The 26,332-nt window shown below is 47.2% G+C and overlaps 2 protein-coding genes and 1 long non-coding RNA gene across 5 annotated transcripts in view; 2 read left to right on the plus strand and 1 right to left on the minus strand.

The window, feature by feature from the left end:
* Window positions 1-4,984: 4,984 nt before the first annotated feature.
* On the minus strand, window positions 4,985-8,753 carry LOC125136016 (uncharacterized). The gene is made up of 3 exons (XR_007137090.1): window positions 8,649-8,753; window positions 5,256-5,353; window positions 4,985-5,170 (listed from the first exon to the last, which is right to left on the minus strand). It is a non-coding gene; the product is annotated as an uncharacterized LOC125136016 (long non-coding RNA).
* KLHL33 (kelch like family member 33) lies at window positions 7,586-16,544 on the plus strand. The gene is given in 5 exon segments (XM_047796605.1): window positions 7,586-8,562; window positions 13,296-14,034; window positions 14,036-14,218; window positions 14,334-14,501; window positions 14,608-16,544. Coding segments are annotated over 5 exon segments (2,391 nt in total). The 5' UTR covers window positions 7,586-7,814; the 3' UTR covers window positions 15,161-16,544.
* Window positions 16,545-25,501: 8,957 nt separating this feature from the next.
* Window positions 25,502-26,332, plus strand: part of TEP1 (telomerase associated protein 1) — a 41,385-nt gene continuing 40,554 nt past the window's right edge. For 2 of the 3 annotated variants that reach the window (XM_047795007.1, XM_047795010.1), the window contains exon 1: window positions 25,502-25,816. In XM_047795007.1, the coding sequence (XP_047650963.1) occupies window positions 25,769-25,816 (48 nt within the window). In that variant the 5' untranslated portion in view covers window positions 25,502-25,768. The remainder of the gene's footprint in view (window positions 25,817-26,332) is intronic. The other variant, XM_047795008.1, reaches the window with a different exon arrangement.

The following is a 26,332-nucleotide window of genomic DNA, read 5'->3' on the forward strand; positions in this document are numbered from 1 at the left end:
ATATCTCAGTTATCCCACTCTCCTATAATTACTTCCTATTTTTCTAGTTTATGTCTCTAATTCCTGTCACAAGCACTTCACTGCAAACACTTCATCCCCCTAGCCTATCTCACTTTTTGTCACAATCTGCTCTTCACCCACTTTATGCCTAGACCCATTCAGCTGAAAGGGCTGGGATAAAACAGCCAGTCCAGGCTGACCTGTCTTACTTTCAGTTCACTACCATGAAACATAAGTGGGTCCTTATTTATTTATTTATTTATTTATTTATTTATTTATCTTTTTGCCATTTCAAGGGCTGCTCCCATGGCATATGGAGGTTCCCAGGCTAGGGATCTAATCCAAGCTGTAGCCACCAGCCTACGCCAGAGCCACAGCAACTCGGGATCCGAGCTACGTCTGCAACCTACACCACAGCTCACAGCAATGCCGGATCCTTAACCCACTGAGAAAGGCCAGGGATTGAACCCACAATTTCATGGTTCCTAGTCGGATTTGTTAACCACTGAGCCATGATGGGAACTCCCGTAAGTGGGTCCTTTATGCTACTAGCAATATTCCCTAGTCCTTTTACTTGCCGTTTCTTTTAGGGCCACCCCAGTGGCATATGGAAGTTCCCAGGCTAGGGGTCAAATCAGAGCTGCAGCTGCCAGCCTACTTCACAGCCACAGCAACTCGGAATCTGAGCCACGTCTACAACCTGCGCCACAGCTCACAGCAACGCCATATACTTAACCCACTGAGTGAGGCCAGGGATTGAACCCACATCCTCATGGATAATAGATACGTTAGTCCCTGAGCCATGAAGGGAACTCTGCTGCCCTATTTTGTGGTCACCGTTTTATGCCTTTTAATCCCTCAAATCTTCACCATTTTCCCCTAGTCTCACTTTTACATTGATAGAAAATAGAAACAAATAGAATTCACAAGCTCCTACAACTACACCTACAATACCTTCCAGTATTTTTTTTTTTAAACATAACTCAATGACTTCCAGCATTTATACCCAAACACTCTGCTTTCTCTTTTGTTGCTGTATTCCAGACTGATTTTGCTCCCAGAGGACATTTGGTTGTCACAACAGGGAGGTGGTGCTACTAGGTGGAGGCCAGGGATGCTCTAAAATACCCTACAGTGCACAGCACAGTTCACAACAGAGTCTGGGCTTACATGCTATTGGTGTCAAGGTTAAGAAATGCTGTTCTGAACAGGCTGTCCAGGCACCTGTCCAAATCCTTGGGCAGCTGGTTTTATCCTCTAGCTTTCAAGGACATCTTTCAACAGTTCTCCTTCCTTTTTCTTTACTTTTTTTTTTCTTTTTTTGTCTTTTTAAAGGCTGTACTCTCAGCCATAGCAACACCAGATCCGAGCTGCGTCTATGACCCACACCACAGCTCAAGGCACTGCCAGATCCTTAACCTGCTGAGTGGGGCCAGGCATCCAACCTTCGTCTTCATGGATGCTAGTCAGATTCATTTCTGGTGAGCCACAAAGGGAATTCCTCTCCCTCCTTTTCTGTAGGGTCATTATTTCCCTTACCTGGAGCATTCTGTCAGCATACAAGTATGCTGTCATTTTTCTCATTTTACAAATACATTAACCTCTCTTGACCCCATTTTCCCACCATTTGCTTCCAATTTTTCTGCTCTATTTTTTTTGTTTATTGCTGGGTTTTGGTTTGTTTGTTTGGGGTCTTTTGGGGGTGTATCCACAGCATGTGGAAGTTCCTGGACAAGGGATTGAACCTAAGCCACTGCAGTAACATCAGATCCTTACCTGCTGCACCACAAGGGAACTCCTCCTCTAGCACTTTTTTTTTTCAGCCACAGCAACATGGGATTCAAGCCAAGTCTGTGACCTACACCACAGCTCATGGCAATGCCCGATCCTTAACCCACTGAGCGAGGCCAGGGATTGAACCAGTGTCCTCATAGATACTGTTCAGGTTTGTTACCCATGAGCCATAATGGGAACTGCTCCTCTAGCAGTTTCTCTCCCCCTCCCTTGTTTTATTTCTCATCATAGCACTTATCACCTTGTAATCTAACAGTTGTATTTATTATGTTCATTGTTTCCTCTTGTTGGAATGTAAACTCCACGAGGGGAGGCGTATCATTTGTATGTCATCTCCTGGTACTTAAAACAGGGTCTGGCACATAGTGAACATTGAATTAATTTTTACCAAAGGAATGAGTAAGTTGATGGGGAGGTAAACCAAAGAAATAATCAAATGACTGTGAAGTAAGACTTGGGCTGGGAGTTTCCATCGTGGCACAGTGGAAACAAATCCGACTAGGAGCCATGAGGTTGCAGGTTTGATCTCTGGCCTCACTCAGTGGGTTCTAAGGATCCCTCGTTGCTGTGAGCTGTAGTGTAGGTCGAAGACACAGCTTAGATCTGATGTTGCTGTGGTGTAGGCCAGCAGCTGTATCTCTGATTTGACCCCTAGCCTGGGAACCTCCATATGCTGTGGGTGTGGCCCTAAAAAGCAAAAAAAAAAAAAAAGATTTGGGCTAAAGATTTAAATTGGGATTGCATGAGCTTGGGAAAAGAGTAAGTTTCTGATTACATACTAAGTAGAAAGTGACGATAAATACCTTTTTTTTTTCATTTACAAAGGATAGACATAAATGGCTTGAAACGCATTGAGATGTGGAGATTTAAGTAAATAATAAAGTGGAAATTTTGAGATGGAAGATAGAAGATAAGTTCTTGACTATATTGAGAACAGGAATGATCTGTTTCTTTAGGCTTGGGGAGATTTCAGGTCTGTTATGCATTAACCTTGGGTACTTAGATTTTTTATTAATATTATGGGGTGGGATGGATCTTAGCTGGAGGACTCTCTTTGGCACTGTAGCCCCGGTTGGTATTGCTTAGTAGGGGAGTTCTTTCCTTAGGAAGCTTTGGGCTCTCATAAAACCCTGGCGTTACCAAAGCTTTGGGCTACCCAAGGGTAGGATTAACGGTTGTGGAGCTAGGAGACTGAAATCATGGCTCATTGAGTCCTGAACTACGGATTCCTCCTTTTAGCTGTCTCCTCCTGAGTCTCTTAGTAGCAGCCTAGAGTCAATGTGTCCTGCTGATTTGTTGTAGTAGAGGAGGAACTTCATTTTCACAAATGAAGGCAGTGGGGGATGTCAGACTCCTGAGAGCATCTCCAGCTGGCCCTGGGACAGGCTGACTGAGAAATCACAGGCCCCTGGAAGGCGATGTGAGAAATGGAACCTGTTCCTCAGTTTCTCTAGCCTCTGGACCAGTCCCACCTTTGGGCTCAATGCTCCTGCAGTTTGGAATCTTCCCAGACTCACACCTTGCCTCCTCATTTCATCACCTAGTCCCTCAGAGAAGCAGAAACCAGGGTTCCAGTCATTTTGCACTAAAGGCAGGAGTGGAGGGCCTTACTGATGCTGGGCAGAAATGCCCAGATAGGAAAGTGTGGTCCACATGATGGCAAGGAGGGTTCCACTGGGGATAACAGTAGCAGGGTCCTGCTAACAAAAGTTGAACTATTAGTCAAAAGAAAAGAGGAGTAATAGTGTACTGTGTTCCTGGACATCCTTCTCACCTTGAAATCCCCAGAGATAACAGATCTGGTAAGTACCGAAATGGCTGAGGGAAGATAGAAAACATACCAGGGAAATTGCCCTCTGGACTACACCATTGTGAGACCAATTTTTCCAAGAAGATGCTTCCTACATAAAAGAACAGAGAGAAAAGATGAGGTTTTGAGGAGCACTTCCTGGCTTCCTTCATTCAGCCTATAGTATTACCCTTCTACCCTGTTTAGTGTCAGTGGCTTAGGTTAGGTTGGGAAGCATAGGGGAATTTTTGGCCCAGGGACTTTAGGACTCAGAATGGTCTGATAGTCAACTTGTAAATGACAGACTATCAGAAATCAAGGGGTCTTAGGAGAATACATTTCTCTGTCAGCTTCCCAATGTCTCACCTTGATACTCAAAGAAGCCAGTGGCTTGTTGGTTAGGGTTTGTGAGGAGGAGGAGGGTCCCCAGCAGGTAGTTGACAAAAGGGGAGGATTGGGAAGAAGAAGGTAATTTGGGCCCCGGAATGCCATGGCTGACTCCTCCCCTGAGACAGAGGGAGGGAGAGATGGAGAGGGAGGGAGGGAGATGAGTGAAAGCGAAGGAGTAACTCCACTCTCCTTGTCTCATCCTTACTCTCCTCTCTAAGCCTATAGTTCCCTTTCCCACCAATCTCTTTCCATTAAAGGATGTTGCTAAATGGGCGTCCTTTTCCTTCTTGCCTCAAACTGCAAAGTGTCCCTTCCCATGCCAGAGGGGTGAATCTCTGTAAATATCTGAGGGCAATAAACAAGGCATTTCTCATCCAGTAGTTGCATCTAGTGCTCATCCCAACTGATCCTTAGAAGGAGTCTTCCTTACTTTCCCGCTCAAGAACTGGCATGTGGAGTTTCTCCCAGCAAAGCTAGCTAGTTTCAGGTCTGGGTCCCTGGAAATCTGCTCTATCAAACACACACACACACACACACACACACACACACACACACCCACACCTTCATGATCTGTCCACCTCTCACTGCATCCCATGCTCCTGGAAGGACAGAACACAGGTCAGGGATCAGAGACTTTATTGGCTGATTTGATGCCTCCATCTGACTCTTAAAATGACTTTCCCAGCTTGGAGCCACAAAAGTGCAAGCTTGCAGGGGTTGTGGGGGTGGGCAGCCGACTTGAGAAAAGGACATACCAAGGGAAGAGATGGGCATTACTTGGCCCCCCCCTTTTTTTTTTTTTTTTTTGCTATTTCTTGGGCCGCTCCCGCAGCATATGGAGGTTCCCAGGCTAGGGGTTGAATTGGAGCTGTAGCCGCCGGCCTACGCCAGAGCCACAGCAACGCGGGATCCGAGCCGCGTCTGCAACCCACACCACAGCTCACGGCAACGCCGGATCCTTAAACCACTGAGCAAGGGCAGGGATCGAACCCACAACCTTATGGTTCCTAGTCGGATTCGTTAACCACTGCGCCACAATGGGAACTCCTGGGCATTACTTGGAACAGCTCCACAAGGGTCTGCAAGAAGAGTCTCTGTTCACAGCCATGGCTACTGCATTGGTGAAAGGAAAGATGACTCCAATGGAACTGCCAAGCTCTGCATCCAGGTTGTGCAAGGTAAGGAAGTAGATGCCACCTTAGAAGAGAAGAAGGAAGAGTCAGTCTGTGGTCTCAGCAACTCGTGACAAGTCTGGGAGATCATGGAATCACAACAGACTCACCAGCCTTGACTTTGCTATTGATGGATTGCTGAGATAGACAGGCTGGAGACAGTAGTGATGAAGCTGAGAACAGGATAATGAGCCATGTGAGCCCTGGACTGGGATGGAAATGAGGCTCCTTTCATTCACTCAGACCATGTCCCACATCCCTTTCTATTGTCCAGCAGAGCCCTGAGCTCATACCTGTGCCCACCTGAGCAGTGACCTAATGTAGCTATAGGTGGAGCATGATGCCCTAGATGTCCAGCATGCAGTGGATCAGGGGAAGCAGGGTAGAGGGGGAAGAACCAAGGTAACCCTTAGCTCTCTCCTCTCACCCTCACAGGTACTCTTGAGATTCTCCTCTAGAGCAAAGATCTCTTTCCCTGACTTGATCCCCAACTTTTGGGAACCCTGAGTGCTAATCCATTACCATGAATCCCATGACCCAGCTAAAGCATGCTGGGGGGCTTTACCAGGACTGGTCCCTGGATTCTCAGGATCCTCTTCTTGAGACTATGGCTCTGCTCAGGGCTCCTCAGTAGAAGTGGAAGCCACACTGTCCCCTTGTTGAGACAGCACAGATGTGGCTGGGATGCTAAGACCTCTCCCCAGTCAGCATGTCAGCAACAAAAAGGAGAGCTAATAGACCTGGAGGTGCTATGGGGAAAGGTCAGTCCCAAGGATTTTAAGGGAGGGTGAATGATAGCTCAAAAGGAGGTTTCATCCAACATTTTGGGGTTCACTGTAGGGTTTGGGTTTCACTGTGGCAAAGCAGAGCAGAGACATGTGGCTATGGTGGAGCCATCTCAGGACCATGGGGTTGGCTGAGAACTCAGAGCGGGGTCTAGTGTCCTTGTTCTCATAGATGGGGCCAACCTGAGGTTTGTCTCTGAAGAATAGCAGTTCTTCCTCTTCCTGGTGGGGCCCAAGGTGTTGGCTACCTTGTCTCGCCAAGGGGAGGCCAATAAGAGGATGCAAAATGTCTGAACTGGGGGAGAGGGTGCAGAGGCTGGTCAATATCACCCATTTCAATCATGGGGTGCCTCTCTCCGTCAACCCATTTAGGGGAGAGCAGACTGGGCTTGCCCAGGAAACACTACCCTGGTTGGTGAGGGTACCCAGGCTGCAAGTGGAGAACAGGAGCGTCCCTGAAAGCCTAAGGAGGTGCTGTGCAGAGCAATCCACCTTCCCGAACCTCCCCCATACTAAAACCACTCATCTCACAGGAGTCCTAAGGAACAATCCAGCTTGGCTCCCGGTTGTCAGCTTGTTGGGCAATCTATTCAGCCCAGATCAGGTTTTTCTATAGGCCAGGAAACTCACACTCAACAGCCCTTGGTTTGCTCTACCTTCCTGGGAGAAGGGAAGGAAGGAAAATCGCTGCCCCTTCTTTAATTTCTTTTCCCATGAGGGTACCTGGAACTGCAGTGAAGAATGACTGTGCAGATTTAGGGGATCTCAGGATGAGCAAGGGGTGTTGTCCTGGGCAGAGAGAGTGGCTGTTGGTTGTCTTTTTGAAATAGTGAGAATGCTTGTACACACCCAGGCCATCCAGTCCAAGACACTTGTCCCCATAGCAGCAGAGATCAATCCCATATTGCACTGTCTCACCCTCATCCCAGCCACTAACAGGATTAGATCCCTCCAGATACTTCTTAAGTCCCGGGGTTGAGTGTCTCTCTCTCACCACAGACTCCACACAGAGCAGGGATGAAACCCCTGGCCGGGAGTGGGTCTCCTATGGTCCACAGCCCTAATCCCCACCCCTTTACCTCTCCCACCCCTTTGCCCTCATTGAACCAGATGGATTGTGTTTGAATTTCACACCACTATTGTTTGCTCCAAGGTCCCAGCTTTATCTAGAAAAATCAGCACTCAAAGACCAGGACTGACTCAAAACATATGCCCCACTCTTTCGTCCCACCTTCCCATGGGTCTGCACAGTCCAGACGTGCTTCACCCACCCCTCCATCCCAGTCCAGTGAATGTAGTCTTTTTGGCCTTGCTCACTACCTGATCCCCTGCATCCTTCCTGGCTCCTGAATTTGCCTAGCTCAGCACCAGGACTTGGCCTACAAGTGGAAGGGGGAAAGGAGGTCATCTTAGGACAGGCCCAGGGGATTGGGTGTCTGAGTTTGGGCACCAGGAGCCCAACCCCTAGTCCTCCAGCACCAGCTATAATTAGCCCGGTGGTGGGGCCACTGACAGGGAAGCAGGGTGAGTTCCCTCTGCCATGCTGTCCAAAGTAGAGCAGGCTCAAGTGAGAGGACAAGCAAACGCTGGTGTCTTAGGGGGGTGACAATGGGATGGGGGCAAGACGGGGTTGGGGGGTGTACAGTTCTGGGTACTGGATCTTTACACATGCTTCTTGCCGTGCTTCACTGCACCTTGTGAACCTCATTAGTTGCGCCGTGTATCCTAGATGTTCAGGCCTTGGGATGGGTGGGGGCGTGTTGAAATAGGGAGAGGGACTGACATGTTGGGGGACAGGAGGCAAAGCTTCCTCTGGCCTCTCTGGGTCCAGCTCTAACCCTCTCTTCTCTTTGTTCAACTGCAGCAATCCAGTGAACCTGCGCCATGAGTGTCTTGGACTCAGCACATCGTCCTTCAGACCCAGAGCATGTCTCTCTTCCTGTCCAGAAGGATGGTCTTGGCCTCCCTTCGCCTGCCCGGAGAACCCCCTCCTGGCCTCCGTCCCCAGATGAGGATCCCAGTTTGCCCCCCTTTCCTCTGGAAGAGCCTGGCCCCAGACTTATGGCCCCAGGGAGCCTTCCCTCTCCAGCCTTGTCCCTAGAGGAAGAAGAAGAGGATGAGGACGGAGAAGACGCGGCGGAGCCCGAGGGGCTGTGCAGTGAGGAGCATCCCAGCCAGTTTTTTGCGGAAGCGCAGCGGTTGCGGGAGCAGAGGCTGCTGCTGGATGAAGAGGTGTCAGTTGGGGGGCGAATATATGGGGTGCATCGGGTGATCTTGGCTGCTGTTAGCAGCCTCTTCAGAGGCAGGCTGCTGGGCAGTGGAGGTCCGCAACCCCCCTTCAGCCTGGACGTAACCCCCAGGGCCTGGGAGGCCGTGCTGACCTTTGCCTATGAGGGGGTGCTGGGCCCCGCCCCGCAGGGGGATGTGCTGGTAGCTGCTGAAACCCTGGGAGCGCCCCGGGTGAAGGCCGCGGCCCAGAGGGGACGCCAAGGGGCTGGAAGCGCCAGGGAAGATGAAAAGCAGCCCGGCCAGGCCGAGGAGCTGAGAGAGAACCTGCGCAGCATTGAGCTCCTGTACCGAGAGGGCATCGGGTGTGACCTGGAGCTGGAGGCAGGCGGTTGCCGGCTGCGGGGTGAGGGCATGTGGGGCGTTATATTAATGCAGGTGCATATGCTACCTGGAATTGTGTGTGCAAGCAGCAGGTGGTTCCATCCCTACCATAGGAGTTTTGATCCCCGCTGCAGACAGAATTTCTCTGGGGTGGCTTTTGGTGTCTCTCCTGAGCCATTGAAAATGGAGCATGCGCAGTTGAGTTGTTTTCCTCTGAGCACTGACAGATTTATACTGTGGCTTTTCCTGGGCCCAGTAACAAGGGATTTCCAGCCAGCTGGAAATTTTCTCCAGCTGGCGGGAGGGAAAGTTATAGTCCATGCCAGTAGAACAAGCAGGAGGTGATTAAATAGGGAGTAACCAAAGGTCCTTCTTGGTATCTGCTGTTTAAGAGACAGGAAAAGCCAGAGGAACACAGTAGAAAAATTCATAGTGTGTCTTTTTCTCTAAGTGTGCCTGACACCATAGCAGACGTGGACCCTACAGCTAATGAGCAAGATCTGGTACTGTTTTGCCATAATCTTAAGGCTACTGGGTCATGGGACTTTGAAGTTAACTCTGCTCATTACCAGGAAAGCTAAGGAGGGTTGAAAAAATTGAGTGTTATTCATATTCTACTAACATTTAGTGAGGTACTGGGTTCCAAGAATTTTTACACATGCCATCTCACTTAATCTCACTGAAAACTAGTGAGTTAGATATCATTATGCCTAGGTGCAGTTAAAGAATATTAAACTCAGAAATATTAACTGGTGAGAACCAGGATACAAATCCACATCCACTAGCCCAGTCTGCTTTCACTAGGCCATGCATTGCCTCCTAGGCAGCCAAGCCAAAGACACATAGGACAGGGCAAATGGAGTCAGAGTGCAGACACGTACAAGTTTAAAATTAAAGGGCTTAGTTTCAATATTATCTAGTTCAGCTCTTTATTGATAAGGAAATCAGACTTTAAGACATTTCCAAAGTCACATATCTACCGGAATGACTGGGACCAAAGTGCTTCTGGGGCTCCTAGAAGGAAAGGAAAAGCATCCTATCTTGTCGGCTTGGGCTACTATAACAAAAATACCATAGGCTGGCTGGTTTAACAACAGAAATTTTCAGAGTTCCCTTCGTGGTGCAGTGGAAATGAATCTGACTAGGAACTATGAGGTTGCAGTTTCGATCCCTGGCCTTGCTCAGTGGGTTATGGATCTGGCATTTCTGTGGCTGTGGTGTAGCCCAGCAGCTGTAGCTCTGATTTGACCCCTAGCCTAGGAACCTTCATATGCTGCAGGTTCGGCCCTAAAAAGTAAAAAACAAAACAATCAAAAAACACCCAGAAATTTTCTTCTCATGTTCTAGAAGCCGAAGGGTGCCAGCGTGGTCAGGTTCTGGTTAGGGCCCTCTTTCTGAAAGTAGATGGCTACTTTCTCACTGTATCTTCACATGACAGGAAGAGAGAGGTATTATTTCTCTTATGTCTTTTCTTATAAAGGCACTAATCCCTTTCATGAGGGTTCCACCCACACTTAATTACCTCCCAAAGGCCCACCCACCAATACCATCGCGTTGGAGATTATGGCTTCCACATATAAACTGAGGGGTGAAGGACATAAATATTCAGTTCATAACACATTTCTAAAGGGTTTGTTATTTCCAATAGCACTAGATGGAGGGGAAATTTAAAACATAGCTTTGGAGTTCCGGTCATGGCTCAGTGGTAACGAACCTGACTAGTATCCATGAGGAAGGATATGGGTTCTATCTCTGGCCCTGTTCAATGGGTTAAGGATCCAGCATTGCTGTGGCTGTGGTGTAGGCCAGCAGCTGCTGCTCTGATTCAACCCCTAGCCTGGGAACTTCCCTATGCCATGGGTGTAGCCCTTTAAAAAAAAAAGAAAAGGCAGAGAGGCAGGAGTTCCCATCGTGGCTCAGTGGTTACCGAATCTGACTAGGAACCATGAAGTTTCGGGTTTGATCCCTGGCCTCGCTTAGTGGGTTAATGATTTGGCATTGCCATGAGCTGTGGTGTAGGCCAGCAGCTATAGCTCTGATAAGACCCCTAGCCTGGGAACTTCCATATGCCGCGCACTCGGGTGCAGCCCTAGAAAAGACAAAAAAAAATAAAAAAATAAAAAAGACAAAAAAATAGGAGTTCCCGTTGTGGCGCAGTGGTTAACAAATCCGACTAGGAACCATGAGGTTGCGGGTTCGGTCCCTGCCCTTGCTCAGTGGGTTAACGATCCGGCGTTGCCGTGAGCTGTGGTGTAGGTTGCAGACGTGGCTCGGATCCTGCGTTGCTGTGGCTCTGGCTTAGGCTGGTGGCTACAGCTGCGATTCGACCCCTAGCCTGGGAACCTCCATATGCCGTGGGAGCGACCGAAGAAATGCCAAAAAAAAAAGGACAAAAAAAAAGACAAAAAAATAAAAAATAAGATTTCATAGTTTTAAAATTCTCACTAGGGTTTGGAATTTAAGCATTCTTCCATCACTGCTTTCCCTTCCTTCAGAAACACTCCAACTTAATGATGGGAACCTGTCACTTAAAATTCTAGGGAAGAATGATGAGCAAGGGTGGTGTGAAATACAATGGTTGTCAGTCCTTTGACAGTTGGCTCTGAGCTATATAGGCTGATTGATGATATGGAAGATGCCTCACCTGCTTTGAGGAAAGCAGATTTTCTCAGGCACTCTATATGCAAAAGCTGTCACTGATGTTTACAGCTTAGGAAATACCGAGCCACTATCTACTGCTTAAACAGACAATGGAAAGCCATGTCTTATCACCTGCCCTTCGAGAGAGGTGGAGGTAAACATGCCACAATTGGTCAAAGCAGCCTGAGGTTTTTAAGCCTCACTGGGAGCTTGAGCCTGTGTGACCTGCCTGAGAGGACTTCCATAGCATTTCCCCTCTTTTCTAGTATGGGGTATTTCAACACATAACAAAGAAAAGAGAAATTAAGATGAATACCCAAACACCCATCACCCGGACTTAAAAATTAACATTTTACTATATTTGTTCATTTCTTTATTTATGTTTTGCTGAGGTTTAAAGTAAATCTCAGGCATTTCATTCATAAATACTAGGGTATATGTCTCTCTAAAACAGGACATTTTCTCATACAATCACAATATTTTTATCATATCTAAGAAAATTAACTGCGATTTCTTAGTATTGCCTCATCCACATTGAAATTTTCCTATTTGTCCAAAAAATGTCTTTTAGAGCTGCTTCATTCAACTCATGAGCCAATCAGGGTTTATGCTAAACTCAAATGTACGTCTCTTAAGTTTCCTTTACTCTTGTACAGTCCTCTCTCCCTTTTCTTATGACTTGATTTACTGAAGAAACAAGATTAGTTATCCTATAGAATGTTACATTGTCTAGCTTTTTTTGTTTGTTTGTTTGTTTTTTGTTTTTGTCTTTTTAGGGTCACACCCAAAGCACATGGAGGTTCCCAGGCTAGGGGTCCAGTCGGAGCTGTAGCCACTGGCCTACACCACAGCCATAGCACCTAGGGATCCGAGCCGCATTTATGACCTACACCACAGCTCATGGCAACGCCAGATCCTTAACTCACTGAGCAAGGTCAGGATCTAACCTGCAACCTCATGGTTCCTAGTCGGATTCGTTAACCACTGAGCCACGATGGGAACTCCTCATTTTCTAGCTTTGTAGGCATTTTCCCTTATGGTTTTATTTAACATGTTCTTTTCAATTTGCTGTAAACTTGAATTTAGATCTAAAGGTTTGACCTTTTTTAGATCTAAAGGTTTGAATTTAGGATAACAGTTTTGGCCGGAATACACTGTACTTCATGCCAAGTGCCTCAGATTGAGTTACATTAGCAGGCACATGAGGTCTAGTTATTTAACAGCATTAGTTAATGGGACAGTTTCAATGTCATGAGGGCTATGCAGGTGAGGGAACTGACACACAAGTATGTTCATTGCATCCTGGCATCAGGCACAGTGTATAATGATCTGTCCCAACAGCCGCTGCATGGAGATAGAAAATAAATCACTCCATTTCACTGGGACTCAGTTTCTTTATCTTAAAAGGAGCAATTGAACAGGGTGATTTGAAGGTTTCCAGTTTCCAGTGTCACAATTTCATGAATTATACCAAGATGGAGAGGTGGGTAGGCAGAGAAAATCTAGAACACATGAGAAATATTAAGCACTAAATCTTGGGAACGAGGAGATGGCAATTAGATGAATTTGAGTCACAGCCATTCCTGAGTGTTACCACTTTCTGAGTAAAATCTGACCAGCATAATGGCAGGTGTCTGTGGCTCTTGCAATTGTAGAGAAAAGCAATTTATTCTGTGCACATCATAGAAAGACCCATCTATGTATGTTGCACATTGATCTTTGCAGTTTATTTTGTGTCCTCTTTTAGCACATGTTCTCTATAGTATCTTCTCCACTTGATCGATCAAGACTCTTTTTCTAATTGACCTGCATCAAAAAGGCTCAAGCAATGTTTATCAAAGTATCTTCAGGCCACTAACATGAAAATTATGCAGGGTGCTTGAAAATGTTAAAATGCAAATTCCTAGGGTCTCCATCTAGAGCTAGTGAATCAGAATCTCTGGGGGTGGGTGGGTCCCTGAAACCTGCATTTTAACAAGCACCCCATGGTATACTGGTGCATACCACAGTTTGTCCTGTGGTCTTGGGTGGTTGGCTCCAAGTTAGGGTTGTGAAGTTGGGAGAGTGCCTAGCAATTTGCAACACTTTGGATCCTTCTGCTTCTCCCTCTTGCAGTGCACCGAGCAGCCCTCGCCTGTGGCAGCGAGTTCTTTGGGGCCATGCTCCTGAGTGGGATGAGGGAATCCCAGGGCACAGAGGTGTCTCTGCACACCATCTCTGCCCAGGACCTACGACTCCTCGTCTCTTTTGCCTACTCAGGGGTTGTACGGGAAAGGTGGCCAGGACTGCTGAGAGCTGCCCAGGCTGCTGTGCAGTACCAGAGCTCTTCCTGCCTGGCCCTGTGCCAGAGAGCCTTGGCACAAGGCCTCAGCCCTGCTCGCTGCCTGGCCCTGATCCCCATGGCTGAAGCCCCTGGGTTGGAGAGGCTCTGGAGCAAAGCCCGTCACTATCTCCTCACCCACCTGCCCGCCGTGGCTTTGTGCTCTGCCTTCCCTTCTTTACCGGCCGCCTGGCTGGCAGAACTCCTGGATAGCGATGAGCTACACTTGCAGGAGGAGTTCGAGGCCTTTGTGGCTGCACGGTGTTGGCTAGCTGCCAACCCTGAGACTCAGGAGTCAGAGGCCAAGGCCCTGCTTCGATGTGTCCGCTTTGGCCGTATGTCCACCAGGGAGCTGCGGAGGGTACGGGCGGCTGGGCTGCCTCCACCCTTCACCTCAGACTTGCTGCATCAGCTGCTGGTGGAAGCTGAGGTACCAGGACAAGAGAGGCGGAGGGAGCCTGACCAGGCACTGGTAGTGATCGGTGGGGACGGGCTCAGATCAGACATGGCCATGAGACAGCCATCCCGAGGAGCAAAAGGCCCGGGCCTTTTGCTGCGGAACAGGACTGGTTCGAACTGTGGAGTGGGGCCGGCTGCCTGCCTTGCCTGCCCCCGGGCGCTTCCGGCATGGGGCTGCGAGCCTAGCAGGAAGTGAACTCTACGTGTGTGGGGGACAGGATTTCTACAGCCACTCGAACACCCTGGCTTCAACTCTCAGGTATGGGCCCCTGAGACTGGCAGGTCTCCAGGTGGGCAGCTGAGGGAGGTTGCTGGCCCAGCCAACCATAGACTCCCAGGCTCACTCTTCCCATCTCTTGTCTTTCTGTGCTCAGGTGGGACCCCAGTCAAGAGAACTGGGAGGAGATGGCACCTCTGTGCCAGGCTCGGAGTTTTTTCCCCCTGGTGGCTCTGGATGGACTGCTTTATGCCCTGGGTGGACGAAACAATGGTGTTGCCCTCAGCTCTGTGGAGACTTATAACCCTAAGCTCAATGTCTGGAGGTGAGCAGGGAAGGGGGTGTTTCAGGCATCAGGGAGAGGTTTGGAGAGTCGGCAGAGGAGAGTTGAAGATGATTTTTGCTTGACCACGTGCCCTCTTCTCCCTCAGGCCAGCACCTGCTCTTCCAGCACCACGCTTTGCCCACGCAGCTGCTGTTTTGGAGGGCCAGTTGTATGTGAGCGGTGGCTGCAGCGGGACTGGCCAATACTTGGCTTCATTGCTGCACTATGACCCCAACCTTGAGAAGCCAGGGACACATCTGAGCCCAATGGGGGTGCCTCGGGCTGGCCACGTCATGGCTGCTCTGGGTAGCCGGTTGTATGTAGCAGGTGGGCTAGGGGAGACCGGGGATCTGCTGAGCTTCGAGGCCTATGAACCAAGGACTGATAGCTGGACTCAGCTGACACCCCTGCCCTCCCCCCATGTAGGGGCTGCAGGTGCCGTGCTGCAGGGGGAGCTACTAGTGCTGGGGGGCTACAGCCACCGTACTTATGCCCCCTCCCACCTCATCCATGCCTATTGTCCTGGCCTGGGCCGATGGCTGTGCCTGGGAACTCTGCCTAGGCCTCGGGCTGAGATGCCTGCCTGCATCCTGACACTGCCCCCTGTGCAGCACAGAGCTTTGGTCTCCATGGGGCACCAAACCAAACCTGCTGGGTGAGGGGGGAGCAGCAGTGGATTGGGGGAGGAAGGGGTAGAGACATCATGAGGGAAGGATGGAGATGATCAGGGTGGAGCAGAAAAAGGTTTTAGTCATGGTCGTATTTCATTCTAGCTCAGTGCTTTACAACTCAGAAACTGCTTTTTATATATGCTCTTCATTGAGGAAAGGGTGGTTTCAGAATTCCTGGAGCAAGAGCGTTGGGGAAGGGGAGGCTACTGAATACTTAAGTAAGGAGGGGAGACCCAGGGGCTACTCTACAAGGTTTAGGGACCATGGCATGATTCTTGGTGGGGAAAGTGCATCTGGCTGGGAAGACAGTCCAGAAGTGTCAGTCGCCAAGGTGAAGGGGCCATGAGAGGACAGTCAGGAAAATGATGATTCTAACCAATGGATGAGGAAGAAAGTGGAAAGGCTATCCATCATAGAGTTGAGGAGTGTAGGAGACGGACCGTAATTGTTGCTTCTCTTTATTCTCCAATCCCTGGGATACCTAAACCCTCTTGACAATATTTTATCTCAGGTAATTTGTAGATCCAGTCTAGCATTTCCTCAGTCACCCACTGCAGGCTGCCCCTAAGGGCCTCTTGGTTTTCAATCTGAGGCAGAATTCACATCCGGATCCAGCACAACACAGGGGCCCTAGATGCCAGGGCGACAAGGTGGGAGTACTGCACGTGGGGAGGATGAACAGGGCAGAGAGGAGGAGGGAGGTGCCTATGGTGGGAAAGGGATGAAACAAGGTGTGAGGTTGTGAGGTGGGAGAAGTCAGGAGCCTGGCCTGGCTCTTTCCTTCCCTTTGCGGTGAATTGAGGGATCAGGAGGGAAAACAGTGCAGTCGTGGTGTGAGGTCCTGAGCCGTGAGAGGAAGTGGCCGAGAGAAGAGGGAGAAGTAGAAAAGACTTAGAAAAGAGGTTTTCTCCTCTGTCCATTTCCTCCAGAGTTCTTTGAATCCATTTCCCTTTTTCTTAGTCAGGGAAAGTCGAGTCAGATGTTTCCTCTCTCTCTTCCTCCACCCTGCTTTTCCTCCCCCCCCCCTTTTTTTCCCCTTTCCTTTCTTTTCTCTTCTCTTTTTTCCCTCACAGTTATTATCTATTGTGTGTCAGGTCCTATAGGAGGAACTAAGGATCCTAAGGACAGGGAGCTCCTGACCAGCACACAGATTTGCAAACAAATACAAGTTTTACTGTAGAATTAAGAAGTATGGATGCTTGCCTCATGCCTCTTGTGAGAGCTGTGTACCTCTTATACCCCATAGAGGCATGAACACTCAGAGGATGGAGGAGGGCAGCTGCCCAGAGAAGGCTTCTGTTAGGAAGGCATCAGCAGATGGGTACAGTGTGGACTTTTTTTTTTTTTAAATTATTTTCTTTTTATGGCCACATCTGCGGCATATGGAAGCTCCCAGGCTAGGGGTCAAATTGGAGCTGCAGCTGCCAGCCTACACCACAGCCACACTGGATCCGAGCCACATCTGCAACATACGCCATGGCATGTGGCAGTGCTGGATCCTTAGCCCACTCTGTGGGGCCAGGGATTGAACCTGCATCCTCATGGATGGATTGGGTTCTTAACCTGTTGGGCCACAACGGGAACTCCTAGACTGGATCTTGAAGGCTGCCTGGAAACTCACCCATCAGAGGAGGAAAGCATTCCAGTCAGATGAAAGAAGAAAGTGGGGTGTGTGGTGCCCCGTGTCTCCACAGCAAAGGGAAAGTCAGCACTCCAGGGGTTCTTCAGAGAATTCTCCTGCCTTTGCCAGCCTACTCTCTTCCCTGGAACCTTCCTGAGGACAATGGCTTTCAATTGTCCTCAATTAACAATTGTCTATTCCCTCCCTCCACAGCTCCTCTAAATCTTTCTGGTCTGGTATTTCCACTTCTGATCCCTGAGCAGCACAGGGCAAAGAAGGGCCAGTTCCTTGTATAGGTCAGTTTTCTATCACCATTGCTTATTAAGGTTCTCCCACTGCTAAGGATGAGCTAGGGAGCCTCCCTTGCATCTTCTTCGTCATGTCCAGGAGGGACTTGATGTGTTTTTTGTTTACTTTTTGAGATTTTATTATTTTATTAAGGTTTTTTCCTATATCTCTGTTTAGGAACATAGTTGAAAATGAGGAGGGGTAAATAGGCTATATAAGAGAAGAAAGATTGAAGAAGATAGGGAAGAAGGAAATTGGAAGCATTGAGAAACTACGAGGATTGAGTCATTAGGGTGAAAGTCTGTGAATAGGTTCTTTGTGATCTGTATGCAAAGATGGGCTTAAATAAATGTTTCATCATGACTGAATCATTCTTGTCTGAGCTTCTCTGTTATAAAAAGCATTCAGTATCCCTGTATCCCCTCTAATTTGGTTTCTGTCTCCACCTCCCTACTGAACCCACCCCTCCCTCATTGTCACCAAGACCTACTTCTCACCAAATCAAATAACCTAACATTGTCCTCATTCTCCATCTTTCTGCAGGACATTGACTGGCTTAAAAAATGGCTTTTAGGAGTTCCTGTCATGGTGCAGTGGAAACGAATCCGACTAGGAACCATGAAGTTTCGGGTCTGATCTATGGCCTTGCTCAGTGGGTTAAGGATCTAGCGTTGCTGTGAACTGTGGTGTAGGTCGCAGACGCGGCTCAGATCCCGCATTGCTGTGGCTGTGGTGTAGGCCAGCAGCAACAGCTCTGATTAGACCCCCTAGCCTGGGAACCTCCATATGCCGACGGTGTAGCCCTAAAAAGACAAAAAAGACCAAAAAAAAAAAAAAAAAAGATGCGGCTTGGATCTGATGTTGCTGTGGCTGTGGTGTATGCTGGAGGCTACAGCTCTGATTCCACTCCTAGTCTGGGAGCTTCCATATGCAGCAGGTGCAGCCCCCAAAAGAAAAACAAACAAACAAACAAACTGGCTTTTACCCTAAAAATGTCTCCTTCCCTGGCTCCAGAGATAGCACCCTCTCCTGGGCCTACTCTTACTTCTCCAATACAAATAGGTGGCAGAAATTCAAATCGTGGAGTCCAAGAGGGTGTGCATAACGCAGGTGGAGCTGACAGCCAAGGTCCAAACGTATGCAGATGGGGGAGTTAGTTGCAGACGTCTTTAGCTTTGGTTATTTAGTTTTAAAATTATGGTTGGAAGAAGTCTCTGATTTGAAGCAGGACACTGACCAATGGTACAGTCTTCATTGGGAGGGGCCTGATCTAGGCAAGGCAACAATTTGGGGCCCTGCCCAAGTGCACTGAGATTCAGGGTAGTATTTCAACCTCAGAAGGGAAGTGGAGTGAGAATCAGGAATTGGGATGGAAACATTTCCTGCAGAGCAGGCAATCATGGCAATGCAGGGATTAGGCTACAGTTTGGTGAGTGCCTAGAGGTGCAAGATTCTAATCTTGGTAAATCAGATAATGAGCCAAGGTGTTTAAGATTCTCCCCTACTAGCTGCCCCTTGCTCTTCCTTCAACCTCCTTTGTGAGTGAGGGTGAAATTCCCATATCAATCTCATTTTTCAAGGTTGACTCAGCACTGGGGGTTCAGGTTCAGTACCCATAAGTGAGTTGGACTATGAGTCTCTTATGCCTAATTCTGGGTTGTCCAAATTCTCTAACCTTGCTTCACGCTCCTCTTCAGAAAGCTCACCTTTCTTTTATCCAAAGCTTTAATGACCCACTTGGTTCTAGTCAGATTTTTCTTTCAGCAGCCCTCACTTTCTCTTGAATGTATCACTCTCATCAGTTCAGACTCATCAAGCTTTGTTGACATTATCATTTTTCCTTTTTCCTAGACATAAAGTTTCATAATCAGCGTTTCCCTTGTGGCTCTGTGGAAACAAACCCGACTAGTATCCATGAGGATGCAGGTTCAATCCCTGGCCTCAGTCGGTGGGTTAAGGATCCAGCGTTGCCATGAGATGTGGTGTAGGTCACAGATGCTACGTGGCTGTGGCATAGGCCGGCAGCCGCAGCTCTGATTCAACCTCTAGCCCAAGAACTTCTATATGCCTCAGGTTTGGCCCTAAAAAGCTATAAATAAATAAATAAATTGATAAATAAATAACATAGTCCATAAAACATCTTTTTTGTAAACATCTCGAGCTTGTTCTCCCCTTATCTTTTTCTTCACTTGAGTCATCATGTAATTCTGAACTCTTGAAATGGGAACTCAATTGGTCTCTCCTCTCAATATTTTCCCTGTCAAATATATATATTATGCCCTGGACATCTGGAAAACTGATAGCCGAAAAGACTAAAAAATGGACCAAAAAAAAAAAATGAGGGTAAAAAAGTCACACAAAAATCCTAGTAGTAGCTACAGCTGCCGGCCTATACCACAAACACAGCAACACCAGATCTGAGCTATGTCTGCAGTCTATACCACAGCTCACGGCAATGCCAGATCCTTAACCCACTGAGTGAGGCCAGGGATCAAACCTGCATCCTCATGGATACTAGTTGAATTAGTTTCCACCATGCCACAAGGGGAACTTCCTGAACATCTATTTAAACTCAAGTAGAAGGACTTAAACCTGCTTTCTTTAAAAAACAAACAAACAAAAAACCAACTTATCATTATTATTATCATTGTTTTGGCCACACCTGTGGCCACAGCAGCAATGAGTGACAATGCTGGATCCTTAACCTGCTGAGCCACAGAGGAACTCCTAAACCTGCTTTCTTTATTATGTCATATCTTCAATGTAGATTCACCTCCACAGAGTGATAGGCTTTATTCAAGAAACTCATTCTTGGACTCTGCAAAGGGGAGAAATTAAAGAATATCAGTATCTTGAAACCACCTATAGATAGGAAAATAATCCAAAGCTCTTCTGGGATGCCAAGTGCTACCGAATAGGCATTTGTCTATAAATCATCGCTGGCAGTGGTTCGACTGAGCAGAAGCACAGGCTATGAATCTAAAGGTAATTATTCACAAAAGAGAAAAAATTCTGGTGCAACAAACAGCCTCTACAGTCCCCAGGCACTTCATCCCCTCTCTCTCAACTTCTCAGAGACCTGCCCTTCCCGGTTCAAAGTCTATTCCCTCCAGGGAGTGGCTCATTGTCCCTGCCCAACAGAATCCTGTGGTTTGCTTCTTAGTAGAATACAGCATTTCTCATAATCTGCCTTGTATTTCTGCGACTTCTGCATGTGTCGCCCTCCTTCATGAGACCACGAAGCCTAGAGAGGAAGGCATGTTTTATATATTTTACATGCTATCCTTGTATGTCATACACGCTTAACAAATGTTTATTGACTTAAAGTGATCAAGGATAAGAAGCGCGCAGTAAAACTGACTAGAAGAGGTGAGCAATTTTTTAATTTTAACTATAGTTGATTTACAATATTGTGTTAGTTTCAAGAGTACAGCTTCAGATTCTTTTCCATTATAGGTTGTTATAAGATACTGAATATAGTTTCCTGTACTATACAGTAAATCTCCTTGTTCATCTACTTTATATATAGTGGTATTTATCTGTTGGTCCCATGCTTCTAATCTATCCCTCCCTTTCCTGTTTATTCTCTGGTAACCATAAATTTGTTTTCTATGTCTGTGAGTCTGTTTCTGCTCTGTAAATAAGTTCACGTGTATCCTTTTTTTAGATTCTGCATATAAGTGGTATCATATAATATTTGTCTTTCTCTGACTTACTTCACTCAGTATGATAATCTCTAGGCCCATCCATGTTGCTGCAAATGGCATTATGTCATTTTTTTTAATGGTTGAGTACTATTTCATGTATGTATGTACCACATCTTCTCAATCCATTCATCTGTCGATGGATATTTTGGTTGTTTCCATGTTTTGGCTCTTGTAAATAGTACTTCAGTGAGCATTGGAGTGTATGTATTTTTTCAAACGAGAATTTTCACCCATTCTGGATATGTTTCCAGGAGTGGGATTGCTGGATCATATGGTAGGTCTATATTTAGTTTTTTAAGGAGAACTTGACACTGTTTTCCATAGTGGTTGTACCAATTTACATTCCCACAACAGCATAGAAGGGTTCCTTTTTCTCAACACCCTCTCCAGCATTTATTATTTGTAGGCTTTTTGATGATGGCCATTCTGACCAGTGTGAGGTGGCACTTCATTGTAGTTTTGATTTGCATTTCTCTAATAATTAGGGATGTTGAGCATTTTTTTCATTTGCTTGTTGGCCATCTGTATGTCTAGAGGTGAGCAATTTTAATAGGTGGTAAGGCCCTTAGTATAGGGGCTTCTAATGGCTGAGAAGATGGAAATTTTTCCCCCCAGAAAGTCTGGACACTACACTCATCAGTTGACTATTTCAGCTCAATGCCATTGATTAACAATTAGGGGTGCAGGTTATATATGGAAGTGAAAGTCAATCATTCTCTAAGAACTTAGAAATAAGCTCTGTGAGAGTTAACCCAGTGGTGAACAGAGTGCCTCCTCAGCTTTGGTGGAGTTATTTGATTGGAAAAATCTGATTTAATCAATATTAGTAATCTGAAGAAAGACTGTTTCAACCCAAGGGAGAGGCTAGTTTAGAAAAGCAGGACGCAGAGGAACAAATATTCCAAGGTACATTAAGCACTATCTACTGAAAAGAAAAGCTGAGTTGGACTTTGTAAACATCTTGCGAGTTGAGAGATTTCCTCTGTTACAAGGCAAAGACAGTTTATTTTGCAAACTCAAAATCCAGCTGAATTTTTTTTTTTTTTAGGGCCACACCTGTGGTATATGGAAGTTCCCAGGCTAGGGGTCGAATTGGAGTTGCAGCCGCCATCCTACACCACAGCCACAGCAACGCCAGGTGCGAACCTCATACATCACAGCTCAGGGCAATGCCAGATCCTTAACTCACTGAGTGAGGCCAGGGATCGAACCAGCAGCCTCATGGTTCCTAGTCGGATTTGTTTCTGCTGAGCCATGTTGGGCACTCCTGAAATATCTTTTGAAGACCGACTTTCCTGTTTCTCTGTTAGGGAAATCATTCTACACCAGTGGTTTTCAAATGGTAATTAGAGATCAAAATCACCAATACCTGAGAGTTTGCTAGAAACAGAAATTCTCAGGTCCTATCCTAGATCTACTAAATCAGACATTTTCAAGGTGAACAACCATCCTAGTTTTGTTTTGTTTTTTGGCTATGCCCATGGCATGCAGAAATCCTGGGGCTAGGGATTGAATCCATGCCACAGCTGTGACCTGAGCTGCAGCAGTGACAATGCTGAATCCTTAACCCATTGTGCCATCAGGGAACTCCAACAATCCCAGTTTTAATCAGGGGTTCCTAACCTTTAGCATGTATCAAAATTGTTTGGAGAGCTTATAAAATACAGATTGCTGGGCCTGGCCTCTTGTGTTTGAAAATGCAGAATCCAGGCCCCACTCCACTTGTCTGGATCAGTGCTCCTCAAAGTTTAATGTGAGCGGGAATAATCTGGGAATCTTTAAAATTACAGATTCTTATTCTGTAGGTCTGAGGTGGGGCCTGATGATGCTGGTCCACAGCTTACACTTTGATTAGCAAGACCCTAGGGCAGAAATTCCCAAACTTGTCTGCACATTAGTACTGGCTGGGGAACTTCAGAAACTTTTAATGCCCAGGTCCTGCTCTGAAGATTATGATTTAATTAGTCTAGGGTATGACTTGCATTTTGGAATTTTTTTAAAGATCTCCAGTGGTTCTGGTGTGTAGGCCTTGCTGGCCTTGAATTTCTTTGCTGTTGCAGCTAACCAGAAGGTAAACTCTAGGTCCTCCTAGTTAACCAGGAAGCGATGGTCTTCAGTTGCTCTTCTTCCTGTATCACCAGTATCCACAGATTAGATGCTTCAATGTTCTTTGCACTAGCATGGAAGGGCTTGCATATGCTGTTCTTTCACTAGTGGGGCAGGTAGTTCCCCCACAGAGCTGTAGGAGGCCCTGAAGTTGGCACAATTATTTAAGGTATATTCCAAGGGTAGGGGGCCTTATAGATTTAGGCCTTTGGAAGGAGAGTCCTTGTGGGACTCCCCTCTCTTCTTGCCTTCTTTTCCTCATTATGCTGCCGCTCTGGTCTCCTTCTACATACAGCCTCTTCTTTCAGGTTTCCTAGGACTTGTGTTCCCGCCCCCAATCCTCCCCCCACCACTCCCCTATAGACAGACCTCTAATGGAAGGTATTACTTCAGAAATTTGTGGTGATTTTTCTTCTTTTTTGGTTCTCAACATGATTAGGATTATCCATACACATTTAATGGGCAGATCTCAGACAGCTAGACATTCAGCAGCTATGAGGGGCACTCCCACACACTTAGGGTCATTATTGCATCTCTGACAAATTTGAATGACTAGCCAGTCACTCACGTAATTTGAAAAACCACATCTAACCTTATTTTAGGATCTAAATTTATTTTGTTTTATTTTTTTGCTTTTTAGGGCCACACCCATGGTATATGGAAGTTCCCAGGCTAGGGGGCCAATCCAAGCTGCAGCTGCCAGCCTATGCCACAGCTGCCAGCCTATGCCATGGCCACAGCAACCCCGGATCTGAGCCAAGTCTTCGACCTACACCACAGCTCACAGCAATGCCGGATCCTTAACCCACTGAGCGAGGCCAGGGACTGAACCCTCGTCCTCACGGATCCTAGTTGGGCTCGTTACTGCTGAGCCATGACGGGAACTCCTAAATTTATTTTAAACATAAACACAAGGCATTTTATGCATAGTTTAATATACACTGAACCTCCTAGGTATGCCACCATGTGAATATCATGGGATGATTATACCTTGTTTTGCGTGAAAATTTGCCAAAAGTTATTTTGGAAAATCATGCCACATTCCCAGCTCTATTGGTGGTATTTAAATCACCATCATAACATCCCTGTATCACGTTGCAGTTTTAGCTGTTATGTTCGGGGTAATTCTATAGAGAAATGCATGCATCTGAGTACTTCATTGTATCTTCCTGTTTTGGCCAACTATTTACATATATAAATGCATAGTATTTTATAATAAATCAGCTTCCTTCTATTCTTTTATATATCTTTAGACATTTTACACTTTTTTTTTTTTTTGGCTGCGCGCGGGGCATGTGGAATGGCTCCACAGCACCGAACCATGCCACTGCAGGGATAACGCCAGATACTTAACCTGCTGCACCACAAGAGAACTTCCATAAATTTTTAAGTTGTGTGTCTAACATTAGTTGTTTATAATTTGTAGTACAGGATTTTAAAGGGGACAGAAAAATATTTCTTATAAAAAGAGTGTTGAGACTGACGGGGTAGGTGGTAAAGGAGGCAGCTAAGGAAATTAGGTGGGATCTGGCTCAATAAGTTGGATGACCCGGATTCTGAGTTGAAGCTCATTTGTTATCTGAGAATGAAGGGTACTCCCCCACTCACCCATCCTCACCCACCCTTAGGAAAGGGATATTTTCCAGAAGACAGATAATCTATTTTCCAAGAGGTAAGCCCGTTTTCCTTGCTACTCTGTTTAGCCCTGCTCTTTTTTTTCTGTTTGTCTTTTCTAGGGCCACAACAGCAGCATACGCAGGTTCCCAGACCAGGGGTCTAATTGGAGCTGTAGCTGCCGGCCTACACCACAGCAACGCGGGATCCAAGCCACTTCTGCAACCCACACCACAGCACACCACAGTTCACAGCAACGCCCGGTCCTTAACTTGCTCAACAATGCCAGGGATCGAACCCGAAACCTTATGGTTACTAGTCGGATTCGTTAACCACTGAGCCACGACGGGAACTCCGGCCCTGTTTATAGAAAAGTACTAACATTACCAGTCTATAAGTCACTTGTCTCTTTCCTGAGCCTAGTCCCACTTTCTGGGAAACATATCCGCACTAACCATTCAGGATGGCTCAAAAAAATTCTCTGTAATCCAGGAATCTCTCCTAAGGGGGCATAGGCATGCTCTTGGTTCACTCTGCCTTAATTATTTGATATTTACACCCGGTTATAGGTTATTGCTTTAATCTCCCTTTACTTCTGTTTTCACCAAGTAATTTTTGCATGAAGTTAGTGTCCCACTATATTTGATACCAGGACAAAAAAGGTGTCAAGGTCGGTAGCGAAAATGCCAAAATCTTTTCAAGAAACGGTGTTGAAAGATAAAACAAAAGAGAGAAAACTTAGCAAAAGAGGGGAATATGGTAGAGGAGGAAGCCTGAGGGATAGGAGAAAAGAGGACTAGGAAGCGGTGGAAGAAGGTGCAGGGAGGGAATGGAAGTAAACTCAGTTCTCAGAAAAAGCTGCAAAGTCCTCTTCTGCACTCGCCCCGTCAGCGGCGCCGCTCTCCTCCCGGGGGCTCAGGGCCCGGCCCCCGCCCAGCGTCTCCGGCGGCGCGCAGTCTCCTCCCCCGCTCCTCGCCCGGCCCGCTCCCCGCCCCGTCTCCCTTCTTTCCACCCGCGGAACCAGGAACCGGGTTCTTCTTCCTGCCCCCGGGACCGGAGCTTCCCCGCGTGACAGCCAGCTGCTCCAGGCTTGGGTGACTCCGGGGAGGGGCGAGCGCCGGCAGCAGCTGCCCCTGGCTTCGGGTCCACGCGTGGCCTCGGCACCCGGGCCGGTGGGAAGGGCCTAGCGCGGCTAGGTAGTAACCTCCCGGGCTTTGGCCAGATGGGCGCCGGGCGGGGGCCTCTGTCTGGCTGCTCCTAATGCTCCCCGAGCGGGAGTGGTGTGTGAAGGGAAAGTGGGAAGGGCAGGTGAGAGAGCGAGCGTAGGAGGATGAGGGAAAGGGCGGGCCCAGGGCTAGAAGAACACTGGGAGAGGAAGGTGGGGACTAAGTGAGAAGGGGGTCACTTTTCCTTGCTCCGGGTGCTTCTGGGAAGGAGAGAGTAGCTGCCACAAACAGACCGTGGTACGAGCACGGTTTGTTAATGACGGAAACCGGGCTGTGCTTGAGCCAGGTAGACTGTCAGCCAACTTAAAAGTATGGTTGATACTAATGTGTTAACACGGCAAGGTCTTCAAGACATACTAAGTGAAGAAAAGTATCTATAAAGTATGAACTTCTTTGTACAAAGCAAAAAAAAAAGGGGGGGGGGAAGGATATGGGGAAAGCAGACATATAAACCTATGCATATAATTGTATATATGCATAGAAAGTGTCTGAAACTCTTCATATAAAACTTAACTTAGCATGTGGGAGTTCCCTGATGGCCTAGTGGTTAAAGATTTTGCGTTGTCACTGCTATGGCTCATGTTCTATCCCTGGCCTG

The sequence above is a fragment of the Phacochoerus africanus genome, chromosome 9 (genome assembly GCF_016906955.1).
Source record: "Phacochoerus africanus isolate WHEZ1 chromosome 9, ROS_Pafr_v1, whole genome shotgun sequence".
NCBI classification, from domain to species: domain Eukaryota; kingdom Metazoa; phylum Chordata; class Mammalia; order Artiodactyla; family Suidae; genus Phacochoerus; species Phacochoerus africanus.